This window comes from Trachypithecus francoisi, unplaced genomic scaffold, assembly GCF_009764315.1.
Source record: "Trachypithecus francoisi isolate TF-2019V2 unplaced genomic scaffold, Tfra_2.0 Lachesis_group1, whole genome shotgun sequence".
NCBI lineage: Eukaryota > Metazoa > Chordata > Mammalia > Primates > Cercopithecidae > Trachypithecus > Trachypithecus francoisi.
This window is the reverse complement of record NW_022681454.1, coordinates 136,395,797-136,421,611: the sequence shown is the minus strand read 5'-3', so window position 1 is coordinate 136,421,611 and position 25,815 is coordinate 136,395,797. Positions and strand designations below refer to the sequence as shown.

Sequence of the window (25,815 nt, the reverse complement as noted above, 5' to 3'; positions counted from 1 at the left end):
TTCCTATCTGCAAAATCATTGCTGACAATGCTTAACCCACATTCTGTACCAGGCCCTGTGTTGTGTTCTAGGACCATAAATAAGAATCAGTCCGTCTAGAGAAGGAGACTTGAAATATACACAACATGATTTGTAAAGGTACAAGTGGATCTTAAGAGAGTCATAAAAACATTTTGCCCTAGCTGTGGGCCCAGAGCCAGCAGGAATGAACATTGGAGAAAGAGGGATGGAACTGTGTCTCTGCTGCTGCCTGAGTCATGTGCAGATCTGGTAAAGGTCCTCTGGTAGTTTTACGCTCCCCCCCCCCGCCCCCGCCCGCCATCACTACTAACTTTGCTAGAAAGACCCTGCTCCCTTCCTGTCCCTGCCTCTTGCAGGTCCGGAGGACCTCTGCTTCACCGACGGGGGCTGTCGGCAGCGTATCAGGTGTTCTCAAGGTAGTAGATAGAAAGGGAGCGCTTGACAGTTTGGGTGCTTAGGCTGGGAAAACCTCACAGCACCAAGGGGACAGTTGGACACTTGCAACATGATTCCTCCCCTCTCCTTCACTCCCACACATACCCACCCACCACGAACCTGTGTCTTCTGTGCGTCTGGAGAGGAGATTTCTTCCAGCCTCCCAACCCTGCCTCATTCCCTTTGAGTAAGAGAATGAAGTATTTTTGCTGCTTTCTTTAGCTTTCAGCATTGTATTCGCCCCTGAAAATCAACTGGAAACCGGGGAAGACGAGTATCTGGTATGTTCTAGTGTACCAGTATAATATGCAAGGGAGGAGGTGATATGTAAAAACGTTAAATAAGAAAAAAATCATATAATTCAAAACCAGTGAGTGACCGAGCTCAGTAAATGATAGCTTTTAAAGAATCAGATATAAAATCCTGTTTCTGTGGTTCATGTTTGAAAATGATGTAACCTAAAGTGGCTCTTTCATCTTCCACTGCAGGTACACTTTCTCTGTTTAGCCTTGGACTCCCAGTATCTGCACTGGAGGACTTTAAGGAGATCAAACCTAAGCCAAGAGACTTCAGAGAGGTCTAGACTAAGCGAGAGGGTGTCTTGCTTGAGCCAGAGAACCTGAGTGGTCTAGCCTAAGCCCCAAGGACCTTATGTCAATGTAGACTAAGCCTCTAATCTGGAGGAATTCAGGCTGGCTGGCTGGGCTCCCAAGACACCTCTGCAGGTGAGCAGCACCAGGACTCAAAGTCTCCTAACTTCTGGTCCAGGGCCCTCCCCTTTCTAAAATAGTCAAAGGGGCTGAAATTCCTGGAAGTGTGTGGTACTAATGTTCCTAGCATTGTTCTCTTTTTCATAGAGGAAAAACTGACTTTAAGAAACAAGCCGGCAACACTTGACAAAAATATCTACCATTTAAGCACAGAGCCAAAAACAAGGAGTAGTCAGTCTCCCGGGCGCTGGAAGTATTTTGAAATCCCCAAAGTCTCATTCATTGTTCAGAAAGCAAAATGGAACTACTTTTTTTTTGCTCCCTCCTCCCCTCCATGCAGTAGCTGTTCTTGGCAGGTGCCCAGAGTGGCACCCGGTAATTCCACAGTACATTGTGTGCATTTGCATCTGTTTAATCGGCTATTTACAGTCGTCCTTTACCGCCACCTGTAAGAGGCAGCGCCATAATGACACTAAGTGGCTGGGCCGGAAGCCGGGTGCCCAGTGGTTTTCTCCACTTGAGGACGCCTGAATCTGTGAAGTGGTTGGCACTTGGAGAAACAGGGAGACAGCTGGGGACATCACACGTACAGGGCGGGAGGCGCGGGAACGAGGCGCGCCAGACGGAGGGTCCTTCCTTCCTCGTTAGCTCCACTCGGCGGCTCCTTTTCAATTACCACAGCCGCGAGAAGGAACCTGCCGAGCCTTCGGTGCGGCTTGTTTCCTGCCTGACAGAGAGCCCGCTGCCATATGGATTTGATGAATTTCTGAATCACCCGAGGGCCTGGCGACCCGAAGGAGGGCGGGGAGTGGGGCCGCTGGGGGCGGGTGGACCCGCCATCCTGCGGAATCTGGGCCAGATAACAGCCCCCGAGCTCGGGAAATCGGCTTGCGGATGTGATGCGGGACCGCGAGGACACCTGCGCTCCCGTGCGTGTCGCACTCGTGCAGCTCCCGGTGGCGAACGGGGTGATGTGGGGGCGAGGGTGAGAGGAAGTCCAGGCGCCAGAGCGTCAGAAACGCTTCCTTAGCTTCCCTGGCACTTTGGAGGTTGTCTCGAGGGGGCACGGACAGTGCCCGGCGGACTTTCAAGTTGCTCCCGGCAAAACTGGAGGCCAGGAGCTCGGAGCCCCCACGGGCGGTCCAAGTGTCCGGAAGAAGCCCGCAGCGCCCGGGACCGCGTTGCGCGCTCGGGGCGCGCCAAGCCGCACCTAAGCAAAGGAGAAACGCTCACGGGCCAGAGGCGGGTTGGCTGGGACGCGGAATACGCTCAGCCCCGGAGCGCCTTTCGTTTCAAGGAGCCTTACTTCTGGAAAGGGACAGGGAACTGTCAATCAGCGAGGGAGGGAGCGCACCGGCGCTGGGTGATGTCAGCGGATCAGCTGCTCGATAACAAAGAGGGGGTATTACAGGAGAAAGTTGCAGCAGCTGCAGCGGCCAAGGCGGCACACCGGAGCCTCCGAGGCGAGGGGCAAGTGGGCGAAGGGAGGGGGGACGACGGCTGCTGCCGCAGCAGCTGAAGGCCAAGGAATTGAAAGGGCTGTAGGGGGAGGCAGTGCGAGCCAGCCCCGACTGCTCCTCCTCTTCCTCCTCCTCCTCCAAACTCGCGAGCCCCAGAGCTCGCTCAGCAGCCAGGAGCACTCGGAGGGACGGGAGGCAGCCGCGCAGCCCCGAGCTGGGCAGGGTCCCCAGCCGCCATGGATAGCGACGACGAGATGGTGGAGGAGGCGGTGGAAGGTACAAGCATTTCTCCAGGGCCGGGGGAGGAGGCGCAGAGGGCCCGGAGCGCGGAAGGAGTGGCGGGCTGCAAGCGGCGCGGCGCCGGGCCCCGCGGCCGCCACTGTCCCTTACACGGGTGGCCGGCTGCCCGGCTCGGGCGGGGGCCCGACAGCCACGGTCACGCCGCCGGGAGCGCGCACTGCGCGGCGGGGCGCAGGCCGAGAATGGGGCTCTGCCAGGCCGGGGGCGCTGGAAAGGCACGGCCGCTCCATCCCGCCCGGCCACAGCCTGCATCCACCCTCGGAGTTGCGAAACCTGCCCCGCGCTCTGGCCTTTCGTCCTTCGGGCGCGGAGGGTGGGTGCACTCCGCAGGGCAGCCGCTTGAGGCTGGCGGACTCCGCGGAGCAATCCCTAGCCCAGTTTTGGCCACCCGGATCCCCTCCCGGCCGCCAGCCCTTTCCTTCTGCTGCCTCTGCGCCCCGCGGCGGCCGCGGCCGCGTCCGGGTAGGTCCCCGGGCGCAGCGCACGGGGCCAGACCGGGCACGTGGCAGCCGCGGCCCAGGCGGCAGCTCTTCCGAAAAGATGAAATCATTGTCGGGCGACTGACAAGACTCCCGACCCGGGACTCGAACGCGCGCCGTCCGGGAGGCGGGCGGCCCTCCCCTCCGCTGCCCCCGAGCGAACTCAGTCAGGCCTCCCCCTCCCCCTTCCTGCTCCGCCGGGGTGCAGCCGCCACGCTGTGCAGGCGCGCCGCGAGCCCGCACCGAAATTGCTGGGTGACACTTAACTTTCTGAATTCCATGCCGTTGGCTGTGGGTGATATCACCGCCTCGGTGTCGTGTTTCTCCGCCCCTTCTCTTCTACCGCCCCTCCCCCGACTTTTCTCGCCACTTTGTTTTGCTGAGTTTCTCCACCTTTTTTTTTTTTTTTTTTTTTTTTTTTTGCTAGTTCTGAAAAAACGATGTGGGGACGTTATACAATCTCGTTGTTTGTATCATGGGATGTTATGATTTTGTAACAGCGAATACTTGAAAATACTCTTTAGTGTATTTATTTGGTTCCACTACATACAGTACGTCGTGATGTTTTTCAGTGTGGTGTGGTATGATACCAGAATGTTTTAAGCCAAGCATGTGAGTAAATAATTTTTAGCTGTTTGTTGAATCTGGTTTCTGTCTGATTTGTAGAAACACAAGTTCTGACGAAAGATAAAGAAAAAAGTGGCAACACTACAAATGCATAAGGATACATGGTTATTGTTACATTGGGAAAAATCAGTTTTAATGTTTTCATAAACATAATTCCCTTTGCCGTGCTTCTGAGGTTTTAAGGGGAAATTAAGCAGACTAACATTTCTGAACTCTTGAAAAGTATTCAATGTAATGCCAATATTAAAACTTATTTCTTCATCTAACTTCGAAGCCAATTAAAGAGTGTGTGGTTTTTGTTAAGAACATTTTCACCATGTTGTGAACTCACAGAGCTATTTATCTCTCTAATAAATAAAGCCCATGTTGGGGCTGACTGGAGCCCAGATACATTGATTGAGTTGATCCACAGGAAGCCTTCTCAGAAGTTAAAAGTTGTTGACTTCTTGTGCCTCCATGTTGTGAAAGATAAAGGAAAAATGATCTCAGATTGTTAGGGTTTGCTTTCTTTCTTCAACGTTTACTTTTACTTGTAAAAATTAAATACAAACCCTTGATTGCTGGTACTGTTCTCCGTGTTCAACCACATTCATTCTCCTTTGAAGCTGTTTACAAACATATGTCCAGTTGTCCATAGTCCTCAGGCTCCTTTGCAGACTGTGACCAAGAGCTTTAGAAATGTATCACTATTGTTTTTTTGAGACTGTCCACTGGATTCGAAAACAGGGAAGTTTACATAAACAGGGATGGTTTTGTTTTATAGGGTAATCATCCACATTATTGTCCAAAATCAGAGCCCCCTTGAGAATGAGAGGGGCTATTAATAATGATGCTGGGACAAGTAGCTTAAGCCTTGAATGTCTGGGGCAATCTGGGACACATGGTCACTCAGTTGTAGCTAACTAAACAATTAGAGCAGCACAGAATCTTTAAAAGCCCCTAGAAGCATCTCAGGCTCTAACTTGCACAGTGCCAGGAGTGTGTGTGTGCACATGCAGTAAACTGTACCTGTGCCATGCACTCTTGTCCAGCCATTCTTGGCCTTGTGAGTGCTGTTTGCAATAGTCTTTATATAACATCTAACACTTACATAGGGGACTAGTATAAACTGCTTCTGCTCTTTCCCAAAGAGAAGCTAGTCTGAATATCTTAGTGTTTAAGTACCAACTAATCTACCTCTTTCCATAAACAGAGCCTCTGTTCTCAGTAGTTTCACTGTCATAGCTATTATTATCGTTGCTATAATTGTTTAGTTCTTATTAAGTGCATGCTCTGTGCTAAGTGTTTCACAGACATTATCCATTCAATCTTATTCAGTCTTATGGGGTGGGTACTAATATTATCCTAATTTTACAGAGGCAGGAACTGAGGCATACAGAAGTTAAGGACTAATCCAAGAACACTCAGTGAGGTGGAGAGACTGGCTTGGACTTCCAAAACGGCCCTCCACCAGACCAAACTGTCTTCCTACATTTTTTATTTTTAATGAGTTAGTCAAATTTATGAAACACTTGATAACTGAGTTTGGAAGCGACAGTTAAATATTATGTCAGTGCCATTTTTTTTTTTTTTTTGTCACTGTAACTCTGTAGAGGTTGGTTCTGATAGAGTTCAGTGACTTTCAGAAAAATGCATTTGGGGAAAAAGAACTTAACCTGTGTCTTCTGCAATAGCTATCTTTTTCCTTCTTCATTAGAGATTTACTCTGGGGAAGAAATTAGTCTCTTCAGGACTTGAGTTTAAATGTCTTATATATCATGTGCATTTAGTTCTCTTTCAGGGTATGATTGTAACTCTGGGGAAGTTCTGAACTCAGGGTGGACAAATCCCTGAGGTGAGGGGAGTGACGGAGGCTGTGTTGAGAGAGTGTTCTGTGTACTGTGTTGGCTGTGCTCTTGTGGGAAGGCAGCAAGCCCTAGGCCTCAGAGGGCCTCAGAGCTCCACCTGAGCTCTGGTGTGGCTTTTGGAAAACACTTTGAGACACACTGGTTCAGTGAAGAGTGATGTTTAGTTTTCCAGTGTTATTCCTCTGGGCATCTGGAAACAGAATTTCATTATAGCATCTATTTCTTTGTCTACCCATAGATACAAAGATGAATATGATGTGGTCTCTAATATAATTTCAAAGAAATATATCTATACAGATGAATGGTGATGGTTGAGAGGAAGTAAAAATTAGTTCCTGCTTAGGGAAGTCAAAGGGGAAAGATTTTCCAGAAGAGGTGCCGAAGAGCTGAGTCAGGTTGAGAGGGGAACTTTTTTAGTGAAGACACGGAGGCATGGAATTCTGCGGGTGCACCCAGAGAACAGTCATTCGGTTTCACTGCAACAGGGAGCTTATAAGAAGAAAAGTGAAGGGGAAGACAGGGAAGGGAGGCTGGATCACAGGCTGAGAGCATGGACTGTGTGTTGGAAGCCACGGAAGCTGTGGGGGCTCTTTAGAAAAGGGAATGACAGGATCAGGACTCTACTCCTGGAAGATTAACAGGCAGTGGCCAGCAGGACAGTCAGAGGGACTGACACAGCAGGTAGGGTACCTTGAAATCTCTTTGCAGTGGTCCAGATGCGCAGTTATGAGGGCAGGAAAAACAGAAGGGCCTGGAAATGTGTAGGAGACATGGAGGAAGAATGATCAAAAGGGGGAAATATCAGAACAAGGGACCAGAATGAAAACAAGCAGCTCAGTGTTCCACTGCCACAACCCCCTCAAAATATTAAGATTGTTTTTTATTAACACTCCCCCTAATATCAGATTCTGCCTGTCTCTACTAAGACTGCTCATGCCCTGTATCTAGGAAAAATGTATACGAAGTGTATTGGTAGCACCCTTTCTGTGTGGGCCACACATTAAAATTATGACCCTCACAACTAATAGTTGAACTCTTGCCAACAATTACCCTTAAAAATAAAATTATCCAAACTTGCATATATAACCCCAAATCTAAAATAAAAGTTGAAATAATTTTTTTAAAAACCTAGAAACATAAAAAAATTTTTAAAAGACCAAAACGTCAAGCTATGTTTTTAAGAGTCAGTGATTGAATGCATCACAAGGAGGGTGTGTTCTTTGCATTAAACAGAATAAGCTTGCCTTTTATTATTGTTGTTTTTTGTTTTTCAATTTATTTATGTATTTATTTAATGAGATAGGGTCTCACTGTATTGCCCAGACTGGTCTCCTGGGCTCAAGAGATCCACCTTGGCTTCCCAAAGTGCTGGGATTACAGGCATGAACCACCGTGCCCAGCCTATTATTGTTGTTTTTTTAAAGCAATGTTCTAGTCTACAAAACCAACGGTATGTGTGTAGGGTCTCTGGTTCTAAAGGAATTACTTGCACACCACTCTCAGATCTCTTGTGAGTAAGCCTGAGACATTAAGCAGCTGGGTGTCTGATCCAGAGGGAATTTACTTTGCTGAGATTGAGATGTACATTGCTGCTTAGAATATAGGCCTGACTCTTATCAGATTCAGGAAGAAGCTCCCTCAGAAGTAACTAGAGGGGAAAATTGTAACTTTCTATCTGTTCAATAGATAATAATCATAGAACAAAGTGAAAAAGTAGACTTGTGAACTGATACTTTTTTTCCTGTCTCTAACTTCTGCAAGTATTTAAAATCATGCTACAGACAGATAACACAGAACATTAGCTTGGGCAACCGTATAAACACAGAGCAGTCATTCAAGTTAATTTTCCCTGTTGCTTGGGACTGGTATTCAGCCTGTGTTCAGTGGGAACTCACCTGGAAGGCTGTTGGCTGACTTGGCGCATTTTACAAATTGACCTCATGCAGAGCAAGGAGGACTAGTGTTTCCCTTCAAGTTAGATAACACTTGGAAGAGATAAGACTTTGCAGCGGGGATATGCTGTTGGAAATCTGGTGGTTGAATGATCTTCACCACAAATCCTTCTTCCACTTCCCTGCCAGGGACCTGGGGGTTCCTACCTTTTTAGAGGTACCTTCTCACCATCACCAAGGAAGAGTGTGTTCAACTAGTTTGCCAGTGTCTAGAATGGCAATTAAAGGATTTGGAGAAGGGGCTTTCAGTATTCATCAGCACACTCAAAGTGGTAATGTCTCTTGGGCAAGTCTTTTTTTTTTTTTTTTTTTTTGAGACGGAGTCTCTCTCTGTCGCCCAGGCTGGAGTGCAGTGGCCGGATCTCAGCTCACTGCAAGCTCGGCCTCCCGGGTTTACGCCATTCTCCTGCCTCAGCCTCCCGAGTAGGTGGGACTACAGGCGCCCACCACCTCGCCTGGCTAGTTTTTTGTATTTTTTAATAAAGATGGAGTTTCACCGTGTTAGCCAGGATGATCTCGATCTCCTGACCTCGTGATCTGCCCATCTTGGCCTCCCAAAGTGCTGGGATTACAGGCTTGAGCCACCACACCTGGCACTTGGGCAAGTCTTATAAAGCACTGGTGTCTTCATCTGTAAGATGAGAATATGGGAGACTGTCTTGAGGCTTGCATTTAATAACAGGAAAGCATATTACCCAATGCCAGATCATAGTAGATTCATACACTTTTTTTCCTCCTCTGTTTATCAGAACCTGTGCATTTTAAATTGACTTACTGACATGACAAAATATTACATGATCTTATTGTCCAAACATTACATGATCTTATTGGCATTTGAAAAAGAGTTATGTCAGACTCTGTTCTAGCACTAATGTTGAAAGAGGATGTAAGAGCACTGCAACCCAGTCTTTTCTCTTTCTCATGGAAAGTCTCTGTTATTGTTTTGCTTGTGGCTGCTGTTTTAGATATAAAGTTCGACTGCTAGGAAAACTACTCCAGGATGCTAAATATTCAGAGTGGAAGTCTTGAATGATCACAACCCTTAGTCTCTAGTTCCTTTAATTGATCACACCCTAAGGATGTAAAGAAAACAAAATAAACCAGGAAGGGGCTCTTGCTGTCGTCTAATAGATTTCAGAACTCTCTCACAACCAGCAATCTAAAAGCCTTTAGAATGACAGGGAGAGGTTGCATGTCCAAGCACCTCCTTAATGTGCAAGGTCACCAGAGTAATGGCCATCATTTGGTAGCTCTCCCCTGTCCTTGTCTCTCCCAAGAGATTAAGATGGTGACAGGACTCCTCTTCATTTGCCTGTTGAAAGGCATTGAGACCAGGTGTGGTGGCTCTTGTCTGTAATCCCAGCACCCAAAGTGGGTGGATCACTTGAGCTCAGGAGTTCGAGACCAGCCTGGGCAACACAGTGAGACCCTGTCTCTATAAAAAAATTTTTTTAATTAGCCATTTGCGAGGCTGAGGCAGGTGGATCGCCTGAGGTCAGAAGTTCGAGACCAGCCTGGCCAACAGAGTGAAACCTCGTCTCTACTAAAAATACAAACAAATTAGCTGGGCATGGTGGCAAGGGCCTGTAATCCCAGCTACTAGGGAGGCTGAGGCAGGACAATTGCTAGCACCTGGGAGGCGGAGGTTGCAGTGAGCCAAGATGGCACCATTGCACTCCAGCCTGGGCAAAAAGAGTGAAACTCTGTCTCAAAAAAAAAAAAAAAAAAAATCCGGTTATGGTGATGTCTACCTAAAGTCCCAGCTACATGGGAGGCTGAGGCAGAAGGATCACTTGAGCCTACAAGTTTGAGGTTACAGTAAGCTATGGTCTCATCACTGCACTCCAGCCTAAGTAACAGAGTAAGACCCTGTCTCTGAAAAATAAAGGAAAGAGGAAGAGAAAGAGGGAAGGAGGGAGTGAGGTAAGAAAGGAAGAAAAGGAGGGAAGGAGGAAGGGAGGCAAGGAGGAAGGCAAGAAGGAAGGAAGGAAGGAAGGAAGGAAGGAAAGATTCTTCATGGAGTGGAGTTGACATTTTTCTTGTCATCTCAACTGGGATCGGTACTATCCTCCAAGGGCTTGTAGTATGTTATATGACACTTTCAATTTTCCCTAATATCTAAATTCCATTGCTGAGGGTGCACCTTCAGTGTTTTATTCAGAAATAGGACAGGGCTGAAGGAAAGTGGAAATTAATTTATATTGGAAATTTTTTCCTTAGTGTTCAGATTTATGGTAATTCTCTCAATCTAAAGTGGAATAACAAATTTTATCAAACATAAGCTTTTAAAACTCTGAAATATGTGAACTGTTTTCTATGATGATAGCATTTTCAACAAGTTAATAAATGCTCTAGTATGAGGCTAAACTGATTATTTGGATATTAATACCTAAATCAAAAGTAGGACACTGAATTTATATGCCTAAATTTAACTTGATCGCAACAACATTTCACTAAAAAAAAACTCTTAGCAATACACTGAGTGGCTTTTTTTAATGAAAAGAGAAAAGTAAATTTAATGTATTTCAATGAGAGAAATGGCATCAGATATTTAGAAAATAATTGTCCAAGTGATTTCATATGACTCAAATGTCATTGAATTTATGTCATGTACAGTTAGTTTTTGAGCGAGAAGAAAGCAATTATGGCCTAGTTCCCTTCTGACCATTAATTTCCTGGTCCTTTCCTCTTTTGTGTTAAGAGGAAGGGATCCATACCGATCATGATTTATTTAAGTAGATGTGTCTTATTGTTAAGATGTTCTTGGTAACCCATTGTATACAGAGTCAGATGTAGCAATAAAACACTGTATTTGTTTGCAGCTATTTTATGTTTATGTAATTAATAATACAAATAAAGAGCATATTTATTCTTTTTATTGTTGTTGTTGAGATGGAGTTTCGCTCTTGTTGCCGAGGCTGGAGTGCAGTGGCACAATCTTGGCTCACTGCAACCTCTGCTTCCTGGGTTCAAGTGATTATCCTGCCTCAGCCTCCTGAGTAGCTGGGATTACAGACGACCGCCACCATGCCTGGCTGATTTTTTGTATTTTTAGTAGAGACGGGATTTCACTGTGTTGGCCAGGCTGGTCTCAAACTCTGGACGTCGGGTGATCCACCCGCCTCAGCCTCCCAAAGTACTGGGATTATAGGCGTGAGCCACCACAGCTGGCCGCGTATTTATTCTTTATGAGAGTGTGTACTTACCATCTTTTCCAAGGGCTAATATTCCTTTATCATGTTAGAATAAATTATTTTAGGAGACTAAATATTTCATTGTGGTAGTATGGTTTGTGTTTCCTTTTATGTCTGTGAACCATCTGGAAGCTACATTTCAATGTTTAATGTCCCTGCATTAGACACAGTGTTTAATGTTTTCATGCCTTTTCTCTCTATGGCCCAGGTTGTTACCCCAAGAAAAAGCCAGTAGACTAACTACTGCCTTCATTTTCACCCACCTCTGCAAAATCAGCTCACCAGAATGATTGGGAAGACACCAATAAGGTGATTCCTGGGTTTTGTAAAACATGTAGATAGTAATAAAAAGTGTAAACATTGACTGTAAATGTCGATATTAAATTATACTGATCTTTGACCTAGGAAGAACCAGTGACTTAAAGGTCCATGTAATAACTTCTGCTGATATTCACAATCATTGCTTAAATGACCGTGTGTATACTCTGGCTCCATTTAAAATGCAAGCCCTCTGACACACAATGGTGGAAGGTATATGATAAGGTTATCACTAAACATTCAAAGCTGAAGATTTTGTGAAGTAAAGCAGTAGGTTTAAGGTTAAGCTTAAGTTTAAGGTGAGAAGGACTCCAGATTTCTGTGTTTGTACAATGAGCTGTATAACTCTTAGGGCAGTTTTAAAGATATGACTGTGTCCTCCGTGTGAATATAACAATAACAGTGAGATTTTCAGACTGGCTAGCAGTCCTCCACATCGTATTATAGAATGATATATAAAATCATGTTGCATACTTAATGTTCTAGAATTAGATAATTTATTCCAATGACTGTGTATGTGGCAATTGACTATAAAACAGTGGAATCTCAACCACACTTCAGTTAAGCATGAGAGATTGGAGGCGTCAATTCCAAATATGAGGACTCTCGGGAGAGTACTTGGTAAATTGTGACATGCCCTGCAGAGGATATTACTGATAATGACTCTCAGTTCCAGGTAAAAAGCAAGCTTATTTAAAGTTCATATTCTGCTTTGGGAGGCCGAGACGGGCGGATCACGAAGTCAGGAGATCGAGACCATCCTGGCTAACACGGTGAAACCCCGTCTCTACTAAAAATACAAAAAAAAAACTAGCTCGGCGAGGTGGCGGGCGCCTGTAGTCCCAGCTACTCCGGAGGCTGAGGCAGGAGAATGGCGTAAAACCCGGGAGGCGGAGCTTGCAGTGAGCTGAGATCCGGCCACTGCACTCCAGCCCGGACGAAAGAGCAAGACTCCGTCTCAAAAAAAAAAAAATAAAAAATAAATAAATAAATAAAGTTCATATTCTGGAATGTGTCTAAGTCTGTTCTGGACCTATCAGTTCACAAAGTGTACATAACAATCAATTTGGTACTGCTGGTGCTGATGAGGTGAGAAACCTTTGCACGCTGACTGTCCTTTCGTGCCAGGGAGGGGACCCTTTGGCAGCTGGAGGGGAGTTGGGCAGGGGACTTGTCTTGCAGCATCTGAATGCTTAGATGTCAGATGGGAGGAGCACTGACGATGTTAAAGTTTGCCTTGTGGTTCCCTTTCTCCAGGACACCTGGATGATGACGGATTACCGCACGGGTTCTGCACAGTCACCTACTCCTCCACAGACAGATTTGAGGGGAACTTTGTTCATGGAGAAAAGAACGGACGGGGGAAGTTCTTCTTCTTTGATGGCAGGTAGCACTCACAGTTTTATTTTGTTCTTTGGGGGTACTGAATTATTTTATGTTAAGGAATAATACAAATGAAAGAATTTAAGTGGAAGTTTTTCTACAATTTATACAATGGGTAAAATTAACCCCTACCTGTAGGCACTGCTTTGGTGACTGGGGACGTCACCCTGTGGTTATGGGGAAGCCAGCCTAAGGCTTAGCTCTTGTCATCACTGTCTTCCAGAGTGTGCTTGGCCAAAAGATACCAGATTCGGGGGCCCCCATCTTACATGGTCACCCAGTTCTTTGATGGATTTCACTTCATCATTCCAGCAGCGCATCTCCCTGAAGTCACACAAGTGGGGATCGTTTTTGTCAGTGGCCAGTTTGCACAGTTCCAGTAGAGTCAGATTCTTGCTTTTTTCCAAGGGTCACACACACTCCATTGCGTTCAGCACACTCTCCCAGATGTCACAGTCTGGCATCTTAATACCCTGAAGGAAGATTCTGCCACCTTGTTGGTTCTTCAGCTTCATTGGTTTCTCAGCTTGTTGCCTCTCCTCATGAGATTGATGAAAAAATGCTTGGCAAAATTCTTCAAAGCCACATCATTGCAGTCTCAGTAATAAGACATAAACAGGTACACACAGGAGGGCAACTTTCTAGACTTCGGTTTTTTAAATGCCTGTCTTTGTGATAATTGATCTTTTTGTGTGATAATTTAATACTAATGTCAGAACTATGATTTTCCACAGTGTACCTCTAGTTAAAGTATTTTTCAGAGCAGGATTTCTTTTATTTTACTCTCATCCCCTGTCTGAGGACGTTGAGAGGCAGAGGCTCCTTATTCGCTGGTGACAGATAGGAATGACTATAAGACATTTTTCTTTCAAGAAGAGATGGGGTTGCCCTGGCCCAGCTTCCCAACAATGACTTTTAGGCCCTGTCAGCTTCAGGAGCAGAGAGTGACCATGTGAATTTCTCAAGCATTTCGTGGAATTCAGAGCCGCAAAAGGGCCAACTATTTTCAGACCTGTTGATTGGGTAAAACAGAAACAGACTTCACCAAAGCAGGTTATAGGATTCTGTGGGATACCACACCACTTACTAAACTCCTGACATTGGTAATAGGCCAAAGCTTCCTTTGGGAAAGAAAATGTCTAAGCTGACAACTGAAGGGTGATGGCAGGAACTGGTATGTGACCCAGAATTGCTTTTCTGTAGGCGAAGTGGGTTGTTTTAAAGGGGGTAACATTACTTAGGCTTTCGATGATCTGATGCAATGAGGGGTGAAAAAAGCAATAAAAACCCTCTACATAACTTTTGTAAAATTGCATTTTAATTATAATTCCAACCTTCATTTTCCCATTGCCCCCAACCCCACCTTTTTGTAAAGCAGAGTTTTGCTTACAAACTGTAAATTTTAAATTGTCAGATATTTTACTTCCTTTCTTTTGGGTGGATACTTGAGTGCCATAGAGGCCCCTTTCAATATGTTGGTATTGGCCTGGACATGTTGGCTCACATCTGTAATCCCAGCACTTTGGGAGGCTGAGGTAGGAGGATTGTTTTACCCCTGGAATTTGAGAACTGACTGGGACAACATAGTGAGACCCTGTCTCTGCCACCAGGTGTAGAGACCCTGGGACCTGTGGTCCCAGCTGCTGGGGAGGATGAGACAGGAAGATTTCTTGAGCACTCCAGCCTGGGTGACAGAGCAAGACCCTGTTTCCAAAAAAAAAAAAAAAAATTGGTATCAGTGCTTTTCTCTCCTATGACTTCTTTAACCTATCCAGAGGGAAACTTTTCCTGGCCCATTTCCACTGCAATTTTTTATAGCTCTTTTTTCTGAAAAGTGTCACTTTTAACCTGATTCTGCAAATTTTTTATTCATTCAACAAGTACATATTTATGTAAATGTCTCCTTCATCTCCAAGGACAGAGGTTTCCTTGAGGGCAGAATCTGTGTCTATTACATCTTTTATGCTTCATAGCACTTTCTCTTAATTTGATACTAAAGAGAAGTCCTTCCTAAGTGAGAGTGGGAGCTGAAAGAGAGGGTAGAATTCACCCAGAACACCCCCCACCCACCATGCAAACACACACACACACACACACACACACACTTTAAATCTGGTAGTTTGATGATGATCGCCAGTAACTGATTGACTCTTTGGGAAAACAGTCTAGCAGATTTGTCTGATTTTGGTGTTGGTTACCTGCTTGCTTTATGGGGCAAATACTCAGAGTACTGATGGGCTAGACTAAACTTCTGAACCAGTGTGCCAAGAATGAGCTACTTGTTAGCTTCAAGATGCTGAGCCCCTCAGCCCTAGGGTAAGATAGCAAGTGGAGCCTGAGACTTCCTGAGCACCTGTCTTCTCATGTCCAGCTAGTAACTTCTAGCCCCAAACAGCTTCATCCGCTTAACCCAGTGTGTCAGACAAATGCGTTAATCTGCAGGTGTGTCGTGATATGAACAAGCTGAAGCACCAGGCCAAGTTGCAGCACTAGCCCAGTTACTATCTATAGGCTAGGAATACATTCACTGATTTTTTTTTTCCTTTTGAGGCACTAATTCACTTTTTTTTTTTTTTTTTTTGAGATCGGTTCTCACTCCGTTGCCCAGGCTGGAGTGCAGTGCCATGATCATGGCTCACTGCAGCCTCAACCTCCCTGGACTCAGGTGATCCTCCCACCTCAGCTTCCTGAGTAGCTGTGACTGCAGGTGCGTGCTACCACGCCAGGCTAATTTGTTTTGTATTTTTTATAGAGATAGGGTTTTGCCATGTTGCTCAGCTAGTCTCAAACTCCTGAGCTCAAGTGATCCACCCGCCTCAGCCTCTCAAGTGCTGGGGTTACAGGCCTGAGCCATTGCGCCCAGCCTAACCAATTCACTAATTTTTTTTTTTTTTTTTTTTTTTTTTGAGACGGAGTCTTGCTCTCTTGCCCAGGCTGGAGTACAGTGGTGCGATCTCAGCTCACTGCGAGCTCCGCCTCCTGGGTTCTCGCCATTCTCCTGCCTCAGCCTCCTGAGTAGCTGGGACTATAGGTGTCCGCCACCACACCAGCTAATTTTTTTTCTTTTTTGTGTGTGTATTTTTTTGGTAGAGATAGTTTCACCTTGTTAGCCAGGATGGTCTCGATCTCGATCTCCTCACCTCGTGATCCACCCGCCTCAGCCTCCCAAAGTGCTGGGATTACAGGCTTGAGCCACCGCGCCCGGCCTGTCATCATCTTCTTAAACCCAAATACTGATCACGTTACCAGACATCTGCTAAAAGGATTTACTGTAAAAATTAGTAAGAGAGTCTTAAACTGAAAGAAAAGGCCAAGAATCTACCAGGGTTTTCTAAGGCAGATGTGGGATTTGATTATGGATAAGTCAGTTGTTTCTACATGAAGTAGTTTTTATTTATATTTGTCTATTAGTTTTTCTCCCTGTTCCCACCCCCGGCTTTTAGGGCCTGATGTGTTGGGTAAAATTAAGTGGGAATGCTTTGCCTTTATTGTCAGTCATCAACCTTTGGTCTGGAAAAATTCCTTAAAAGAGGCTCGTATTAGGTTTTGAAATAAGCAAGGAGATAAAAACTTTGTGTTGAAGAAAGTTGTTGAAACCTGTTATGCTGGTTTATATCCCATCAAAGAGTTTGCCTGCAATTGTGGGAACCTATGTTTGGAAAGAGACAAGGAAAATCACAGTGTAGTAACAGAAGACTTGGCCTAAGTATTCTAATCTTATATGAAAACTGAACCCCAGTATATGATTTATGAAAAGTATCCAAACAAATATAAACATATCCAGAAAATTCTAGAATCAGTGTTTCCCTTGACATCGAATGAGATAAATCTGAATAAGAATTTCAAATATCCAGATAACCAGGCAAAATGGCCCTGTGAAATTTTAAAACCAAATTTGTAAATAGAAGCAGAATATTTTATTTTGTTTTTAAATTGCAAACATAACAAATGCTTAGTGGAATAAAAACAACTTCAAATTCAGAAATGTAAAAAGTGAAAGCAGAGAATTTGCACTTCTTAACTAAATATATTCAAGGTAAAATATAGAAATAGCTATTTTTAAAGTTTTATTTTAATTGACACATAATTGTCCATTTTTCTGGGGTAAGTGTGATGTTTTGATACATAAATACATTGTGTAATGATCAATCAGGGCAATTAGCATATCTATCACCTCAAAGATTCATCATTTCTTTGTGGTGAGAACATTCAAAATCTCCTCTTCTAGCTATTTTGAAGTATACAATATATTATTATTGACCGTAGTCACCCTATTATGTAATAGAACACCAGAACTTATTCCTGCTATCTAAATGTAACTTTGTACCTGTTGACCAACCTCTCCCCATCCTTCCCTCCTGCCTTCTTTTCCCCAGCCTCTGTTAACCACTGTTCTATTCTCTACTTCTGTAAGATCAGCTTTTTCAGATTCCCCACATACAAGTGAGATCATGCAGTATTTGTCCTTTTGTGCTTGGCTTATTTTACTTTACATGGTGTCCTCTAGGGGCATTCATATTGTCACAAACGACAGGATTTTGTTTTGTTTTTATGCTGAATAGTATACCATTGTGTACGTGTATACCACATTTTCTTTATCCATTCATCCATTAATGGAAACTTGGGTTGATTTCATATCTTGGCTGTTGTGAACAGTGCAATAAACATGAAAGAGCAGATACCTCTTCAACATACGGAAGAAATAGCTATCTATTTCTAAATCAGTTTAAATAGCCAAAATGTACATTGTTTACCTGTTCACAACTGTCTCAGATTCAGAATGTTTGCTAGTTTTGAGATCATAATACTTAGTCTTTTCTTCATTATATGACAAAATGTGGAACAGAAAATCTAAGTTACTACAACCAGCTTATTAAGTCAGAAACCTAAAATCAGAATACTCATGCTTTACCAATGGTTTGCCCTACAAATGAGGAACGAATGACAACATAACCTTATTTTTAAAATTGTTTTTTAAGCAGCTATTGTGTCCATTCCCGCCTCCTCTGTTAAAAGGACAGAAGAAAATTATCCTGAGATTCAGTAACTGGGACTTCTTTATATCCACTCTGGTCCCGAGATAAAGGAATTTATGCAGCGCGGTGACAGAAATCTTGAGGCTTTGTTGGTGTGGATCTGGAGTCTGTCTGGCACTGGTGGATTTGCTGGAGTACCATGGGATGTGATGAAAATGTGTAGTGTTCAAAATATTTTGATACACACATCTCTAATTTTTCTACTAATCCTCGACTCTGGATGTTTATTTTCATGTATCTTTCCTTAATTGTTCTTATTTTGACCATGATTTATGAACCTAAAGGCAAGACTTTTCCCAATCCTAGAATGGTAACGAGAAAGAGATATTTCTTCAGATTGGCTTTGTGGGGGCTGCGGAATACTAGGGTCATGTGGTTTTTAGCCTAATTATGAAGTGGAGATTAGGTAATTCATTCAGCTTTATTTGTTTATACTGTTGATGCCTCTCCTTCACATGCCAATTAGATGTTAAAGGATTTACTACTCCATGGCTTCTTTCTCCTGTGCCCAAGTCCTTTTCTGATGTTGTTTGGCTACATTTGCCAAGAGGCTCCTTGTAATTTATCACTGGCCAAATAACCTAAGCAAAGTCACCCGTCTCATGAGCCACTGAGAAAGGATGGCATTCTCCAGGTGTCAAGTCCATGCAGGATTTCTTGTGTTTAGTTTTCAGAAAGTGCTTGATCACAATTCAGAGAAATTAGAGTTGGATCGGACTTCTGAAGTCATGCATTCCAACCTCCCACCCGAGGCAAAAGTTTCTTTTGTGTTCCTGACAGTCCTCTAGCTTTTGTTGGAACCAGCCCCAGCAAATATATTCATCTGTATTCCAACAAACAGTTCTGATTGAGGAAAAAAAATTTTGTGACATGCAAGAAGAGAGTGTAAATGAAATGGATAACATTGAATAACTACCATTTCTTCAACACTGGACACATGGTCTTGATAACAATCTAGGAGGCAGGTTTTATAATCCCCTTTGACATACGAAGAAACTAAGGCACAGAGTGGCTAAATAACTTGCCCCACGTAACCTAGTTAAAAATGATTGGAGCTGAGACTCACACCAAGGCGAATTCAATTCTAGAGCCAACCCTCTCTTTCACTACATCTGCTACTGTCTTCCAGCTTGAAGCAGGGAAATAGCTGTGGGCCTGACTGCCTTTCTTCCATTCTTTAATTTTCCTTGAAGTTACTCATCAGCCATAGTTGTGAAACATTAAAGAGAGTCCTGGAGTGAATTCAGTTATGTTCTTGTAGGGGCCTTAACAACTTGGGAGGAGCTTGGAAGATTGACAGAAAGTTTTCCTGAGGAATCAATTCCGAAGAATTCTGTTCTAGCTATTTGGCCCCCCCGAACTTCTGTTTTCTTAATTTGCAAAATGGAGGTAATTATAGCTGCTTTTCAGGATTGTTGTGATTGAATGAGAAAACCTGTAAAGACCCTTAAAGTATAGGACACTTAGAAGGTGCTCAGGGGAAAGGATGGATTATTATTTTATCATTGTTGTTGTTACTGTTATTATTAATAATTATTAGGAGAGCGTCTTAGTTTGGGCTGCTATAACAAATTCCATAGACTGGGTGGCTTAGACAACAGAAATTTATTTCTCACAGTTCTGGAGGCTGGACTTTCACAGTTCTGGACTTCCCAAGGCCAAGATCAGGGCACCTACACTTTGTGTCTGTCGAGGGCCTACTTCCTGGTTTGCAGATGTCCATCTTCTCATGATATCCTCACATGGTGGAGAGTAAAGGGAGAGAAAACAAGCTTTCTGATGTCTTTTTATAAGGGCATTAATCCCATTCAAGACGGCTCTTCCCTTGGGACCAAATCACCTCCCAAAGGCCCTACCTCTTAATACCATTATATTGGGTGTTAGGAGTTCAACACAGGAATTTGGGGAGACACAAACATTTAGTCTGCAGCAGAAAGTTTTCTTTAGGTTTGCTTTTAGAAAGCAAAACTAAATTTCATTACTCTTCAAATATTTTACTGTTATTTTGAGGCTTTATAATAGTAGACTCATAGATCTTCTCTTAAAGGATTAAAAAAAAGAAAACCTTCAAAGATAGCCAGTACATTATATTATATGGAAGCATTAGAGTTCTCCATCAAGCTTGCTGCAACACCTGGGAAGAAGTTGAAGTTTCTGACTGGAGATTGTTCTAGCAGATGGGCTGGATCTCCTGTTGCTGCTCTTCGCTTAGTTTGCAGTGTTTCTTTTTTTTTTTTTTTTTTTGAGACGGAGTCTCGCTCTGTCACCCAGGCTGCAGTGCAGTGGCCAGATCTCAGCTCACTGCAAGCTCCGCCTCCCGGGTTTACGCCATTCTCCTGACTCAGCCTCCCAAGTAGCTGGGACTACAGGCGCCGGCCACCTCGCCCAGCTAGTTTTTTGTATTTTTTAGTAGAGACGGGGTTTCACCGTGTTAGCCCGGATGGTCTCGATCTCCTAACCTCGTGATCCACCCATCTCGGCCTCCCAAAGTGCTGGGATTACAGGCTTGAGCCACCGCGCCCAGCCTGCAGTGTTTCAAAAGATAATATATATTGTTATATAAAATAATTCCTAAAATAATGTTTTCATACTAAGGGTCACAATTCAGTTTGGTTAGAGATGGGAGTTTAAGGAGTGATGATTCATTTTTTAGATTTCCTCTCGGTTATTGTATTGCTAAGGCTGACAAAAGGAAGGGAACACAATGGAAGGAAGGGAACAGAATTTAGGCCCCAGGAGGCGGAAAGTCCAAAACCTTCTAGACCCCAGAACCATGAAGAAAAGCCAACACTGTTAAATCTCCAAGAACAGTTTTCTGTATTCACATACTAACAGGAATATTTAATGAAAATACAGCAATATCTGAATAAAATACAGATATGTAAGTCTAGGAAATACAGATATGTAAGTCTAGGAAAACAACTATAGAATTTCTCCATTTCTTTGTAAGTCAGATTTCTTAATTTAACTGATTTCTCAAAATTTAACTCCTAAGTACAAGAGGTTGGATAAAACAGGCAAAATTAGTCTATGTGCAGAAAAAGAAATTTAATTAAAATTTATGTTTTAATTTCCTCAACATTTTCCAGTTGTTTGATTCAGATGATGGTACCAGAAAAATCAAACAATTGCAAGACTATTTTTGTAATTTCTCAACATGCTAAAGAATCTGCCAAAATGTTGAAAGGAACTTTAAATATAAGTTAAGCACGTTAAGAACATTCTGTATAGTATGATCCCATTTTTATTAAAATAACAAAAACAAAAGGTAGGAAAATGCATGGTATAGAAATGAGGAGAGTGGCCGGGTGTGGTGGCTCACGCCTGTAATCCCAGCACTTTGGGAGGCTAAGTCGGGTGGATCATTTGAGGTCAGGAGTTCAAGACCAGCTTAGTCAACATGGTGAAAACCCATCTCTACTAAAAATGCAAAAATTAACCAGGTGTGGTGGCACACACCTGTGATCCCAGCTACTCAGGAGGCTGAGGCAAGAGAATTGCTTGAACCCAGGAGGCAGAGATTACAGTGAGCCAAGATCGTACCACTGTATTCCAGCCTAGGCAACAGAGCAAGACTTCATCTTAAAAAAAGAAATGAAAAAAGTCTTAAATATTATATGTGAAATTGGGCAAGAGGACTGAAAATTTCTACTTTCTGCATCTTAGTACTGCTTGAGTTGCTTTTTATGTGTTTGTTTTACAGTGAACACATATTGCTTTTTTTTAGAGGCACTTATTTTCTTCCAGTCAATTGGATCACTCATAAATTATTGCAGATAGGAATTTTTCTTGCTTGTTCTTTAAAAATAGATTTAACGCAGTTTTATAAATTTCTTTATCTATTTCAGTGTTTCATAACTGTTTCTTTGATGATGCTTTTTAAACCCAGTTTTTTAGCAGGAAGCTTGCCATCATATACATGAATATACATGTTTAATAATAATAGCTGTTCTTTATTTAAGCAATCACTATGTGCCAGACCATATTCTAAGCATTTGATATATATTAACCCACTTAACCCTTATAACAATGCTCTGAGTAGTCCAGTTTACAAATGAAGAAATGAGGCATAGGAAGTTTAAGAAACTTTGCTCACGTACAGCCTATAGGCATATTGAATTGATATAAAGAATGCTCCCTGCACTTGAATAACACTGTTATGTTCCTTCTCAATCTTCTCTTCTCAATGCAAAATGATCCTGCTTTCCATTTCTATTCTTTTGCTTAGGAATTATCAATATGAAGTTTATATGTTAGGAGAGGGATACGTGGATGCATATTTCCTAATTTGTTCCCATAAAGGGCTTACAATCTAGTTAGAGAAATAGGACACGTAAATTTAACATCAATAAAGACATGGAGTGTTCTGTAATAGTACATGCCTAGGCTCCGATGAGTAATGTGCACGGCGGGGCTGCCAAGATCAGGATAGATTTACTTTGTAGGAAAATGAGGCTCCCTGCGGATGATGAGTAGGCTCTGTTTAAGACAGTGACCAGAAGACTTGCTCTGAAACCCAGCTCTCAATCCAGTTTCACCAAGAAACATTAGAAGGCTATTTCTATGTACCCACTTTTCAAATATGACCAGATATTAACATTTTAATGGATACAAAATAATGTCATTTTCCCACAGCTTCTTTCTTTTTTCTTTTTCTTTTCTTTCTTTCTTTTTCTTTCTTTTTTTTTTTTTTTGAGATGAAGTCTCCCTCTGTTGCCCAGGTTAGAATGCAGTGGCACAATCTCGGTTCACTGCAACCTCTGCTTCCTGGGCTCAAGCAATTCTCGTGCCTCAACCTTTCGGGTAGCTGGGATTACAGGTGCCTGCCACCATGCCCAGCTAATTTTTGTATTTTTAGTAGAGGGGGGTTTCACCATGTTGGCCAGGCTAGTTTCAAATTCCTGACCTCAGGTGATCCTCCTGCCTCGGCCTCCAAAGGGCCAGGATTACAGGCATGAACCACCATGCCTGGTCTATTTTTTTTTTTTTGAAACAGATTCTCACTGTTACCCAGGCTGGAGTGCAGTGGCACGATCTCTGCTCACTGCAACCTCTCCCTCCTGAGTTCAAATGATTCTTGTGCCTCACCCTTCTGAGTAGCTGGGATTACAAGCATGTGCTACCACCCCTGGCTAATTTTTGTATTTTCAGTAGAGCTGGGGTTTCACCATGTTGGCCAGGCTAGTCTTAAACTCCTGCCCTCAAGCAATCCACCTGCCTCGGCTTCCCAAAGTGCTGGGATTACAGGCATGAGCCACTGCACCCAGTGGCTTCTTTCTTTTTTGATAGAAAAATGCCAGAAATTTCAGAATAATCATTATTAGCCCACGATTATTTTTGTTTTCAATGAAGAAAAAAGAAAAGAAAAAAAAGTCATAACTTCTTTTTCCCCCTGGCTGTCCTTAAGGATTTTAAAAGTTTCCTCACATATGTTTTATGGAAAGCAAGGAAAAATATAGTGTGGAAGCTAAGCTATATAAAGGTCAGTGAGTAAACTTTCAATATGAGCAGAGCTTTTTAGAGCAGGGATAAGCAAACTTTTTCTGTATATGGTGAGAGTAAAATCGAGGCTCTGTAGGCCACATACGGTCTCTGCTGCAGCAATTCAACACTGCTGTTGTAGTATGAAAGCAGCCATAGACGATGTAGAAAGGAATATGCATGGCTTTGTTCCAGTAAACTTTATTTACAAAAACAGTCAGCAGGCCATAGTTTGCCAGCCTCCTCTGGAAAGAACAGTTAGAGAGAAAGGCAGTGCCTTGAATGCCAGTCTAAGAAATGTATATTTTATTTCCTCAACGACAGAGGATTTTAAAGACATCACTTTTTTTTACCCTGGAGAACCCAGTTTATGTGTTTAATGTGCCCCCTTTTGTCATCAGATTTCATCCAAGTTACTATTAAAAGTTGCCAAGAAAGCTAAGCTGTGGCCTCAGGCAGATGGCTGAAAAAATAACGCAGTAAGATTTGCTTTCCAATGCCTTAAGAATTTGCATTTGTGTACCTTGAGTCAGTTGGGCTAAGAGGGAAATAGCAGTTTGTTCTTCTTACTCTGATAGATACATGAAGATGGGCTCCACGGGTCGTGGAGGTTAGGACAAGCCACTGAATACAGTTGGGGGAAATGTCTGCAAGTCAATATTATTTTTTGTCTGATTTGCAAGACTTATGTCTTGTAGATTTGATCATAACCCTGAGAAATATTGGCAGACTAGTCTGTCAGGAAGTAATTCTACCCAAACTCACACAGGAACATTTTGAATACTGCTGAGAATCCAAAGTCAATAGGGTTGCCAGGATGAGCAAATAAAAATCTAGTTAAATCCAGGACACCCAGTTAAATTGGAATTTGCTCAACAAAAAATGTAAGTATAATTATGTCCTATTCACTATTTGGAACATACACAAACTAAAAAATTATTTGTCGTTTATCTGAAATTCAGACTTAGCTGGGAATCCTGTATCATAACTGGCAATCCTAAAAATGAAGATAAATGAATAAATAGTTTCTTGCACTACATAAATTACATCATTATGTCACTTGATTAGTACCCTTCACCAAGGATTTTTTTTTTAATTGTGGGAGTCTAATGACAGTTGAATCTCATTACTTCCAACCTCACTGTTTTAGAATTTTGATTATTTATGCAAAAGCTATGCTAAAGTGCACTTTATTCTCTTCATGAATTTAGGAAGCCTATTTGTCATTGATAGTACAAATAAAACTGAAAGAAAACTATTTATCTCCTTGGGAGACTACAAATAGTGTAATTACCTTTTAACCAGAAGCTATCATTGTTTAGAATGTGCTTTTCATTGAATAATTATAGATCATTCTCAGTTATTTATTGAAATAAGTCAAGACTTTACCAGGCAGAGTCAGGTGCAGCCACTTAAGTCCTCATGGCCCTCTTTGCATCCCATCTGCTCCAGTTCACAGTGTGTCTTGCCAGTCTCTCCTATACCATTGTGTTTGTTTTGTTCCTTATCTCCTCTAGAGCCTCACACAATGCTTGCTACTGAGAAGGCATACTATAGATGTTGACTAGTTGTGGCTGGGAGGCCAAGGTAGGTGGATCCCTTGAGCCCAGGAGTTCAAGACCAGCCTACGTAACATGACAAAACTTCATCTCTACAAAAAATGCAAAAATTAGCCAGGTGTGGTGGCACATACCTGTGGTCCCAGCTACTTGGGAGGCTGAGGTGGGAGGATGGCTTGAGCCCCAGGAGCTTAAGGTTGCAGTGAGCCTTGATCATGCCACTGCACACCAGCCTGGGCGATAGAGCAAGATTCTGTGTCAAAAAAAAAAAAAAAAATTTACTAGTTGAGTTAATGAATAAATGCTACCTGCCTGTGTTAAAATAAACAAGCTGTCTTTGTTTCAAAATTTTCTTACATTTTAAATTTTAAAGATAATTTGATTGGTCTTTCCTTATTCCAAATTTTAGTACTTAAAGGGAATTTTGGGTAAAATTAGTTTCATTTCATAGGGCCTTTCAGAGGCAAAGAATGAAAACATGTTCTTGAACTTGCAAATGTGTATTACAAGGAGAGAGATGGAGAAGTACTGGTAAAGTCACCATGAGCACCCCTGTGAGCTTTCTTCTTGTGTAGGACCATGGGTCTCAAACTATCAGGATATTAGCAGGGTGGAGCCTGCAGTCTTTCTTACTTGCCCCTGCTGGCCATGATTATGGATGTATGTATATGTATACACACACACATACACATGTACATACATAGATATACATACATACATAGATATACTTAAATAAATCCCCATATGTCTTCCAAGGAGATGGAAGTATTGTATCACTACCAATTATGGCTATCACTGATAAATAATACTTTAGTGACTTGAAACAAATATTTAGACATTCACACACTTTAAGCCACATTTGTATCATTAGAGATTACTGTATACAAGCCATCTGAAAGACCCTTGAGAACTACCAATGAATTCTGGAGCACTCTTGAGGGAAATTAGACATGAATGGTTTGTGTGTGGAACAGGTAACACCAGAATTTCTATTGCCTGGAAACATATTCAAA

The 25,815-nt window shown here is 42.8% G+C and overlaps 1 protein-coding gene across 3 annotated transcripts in view; it reads left to right on the top strand.

The window, feature by feature from the left end:
- Positions 1–1,569: 1,569 nt before the first annotated feature.
- Positions 1,570–25,815, top strand: part of SETD7 (SET domain containing 7, histone lysine methyltransferase) — a 52,305-nt gene continuing 28,059 nt past the window's right edge. For all 3 annotated transcript variants that reach the window (XM_033215308.1, XM_033215309.1, XM_033215307.1), the window contains exons 1-2: positions 1,570–2,902; positions 12,601–12,730. In XM_033215308.1, coding sequence (XP_033071199.1) covers positions 2,863–2,902; positions 12,601–12,730 — 170 coding nt within the window. In that variant the 5' untranslated portion in view covers positions 1,570–2,862. The remainder of the gene's footprint in view (positions 2,903–12,600; positions 12,731–25,815) is intronic.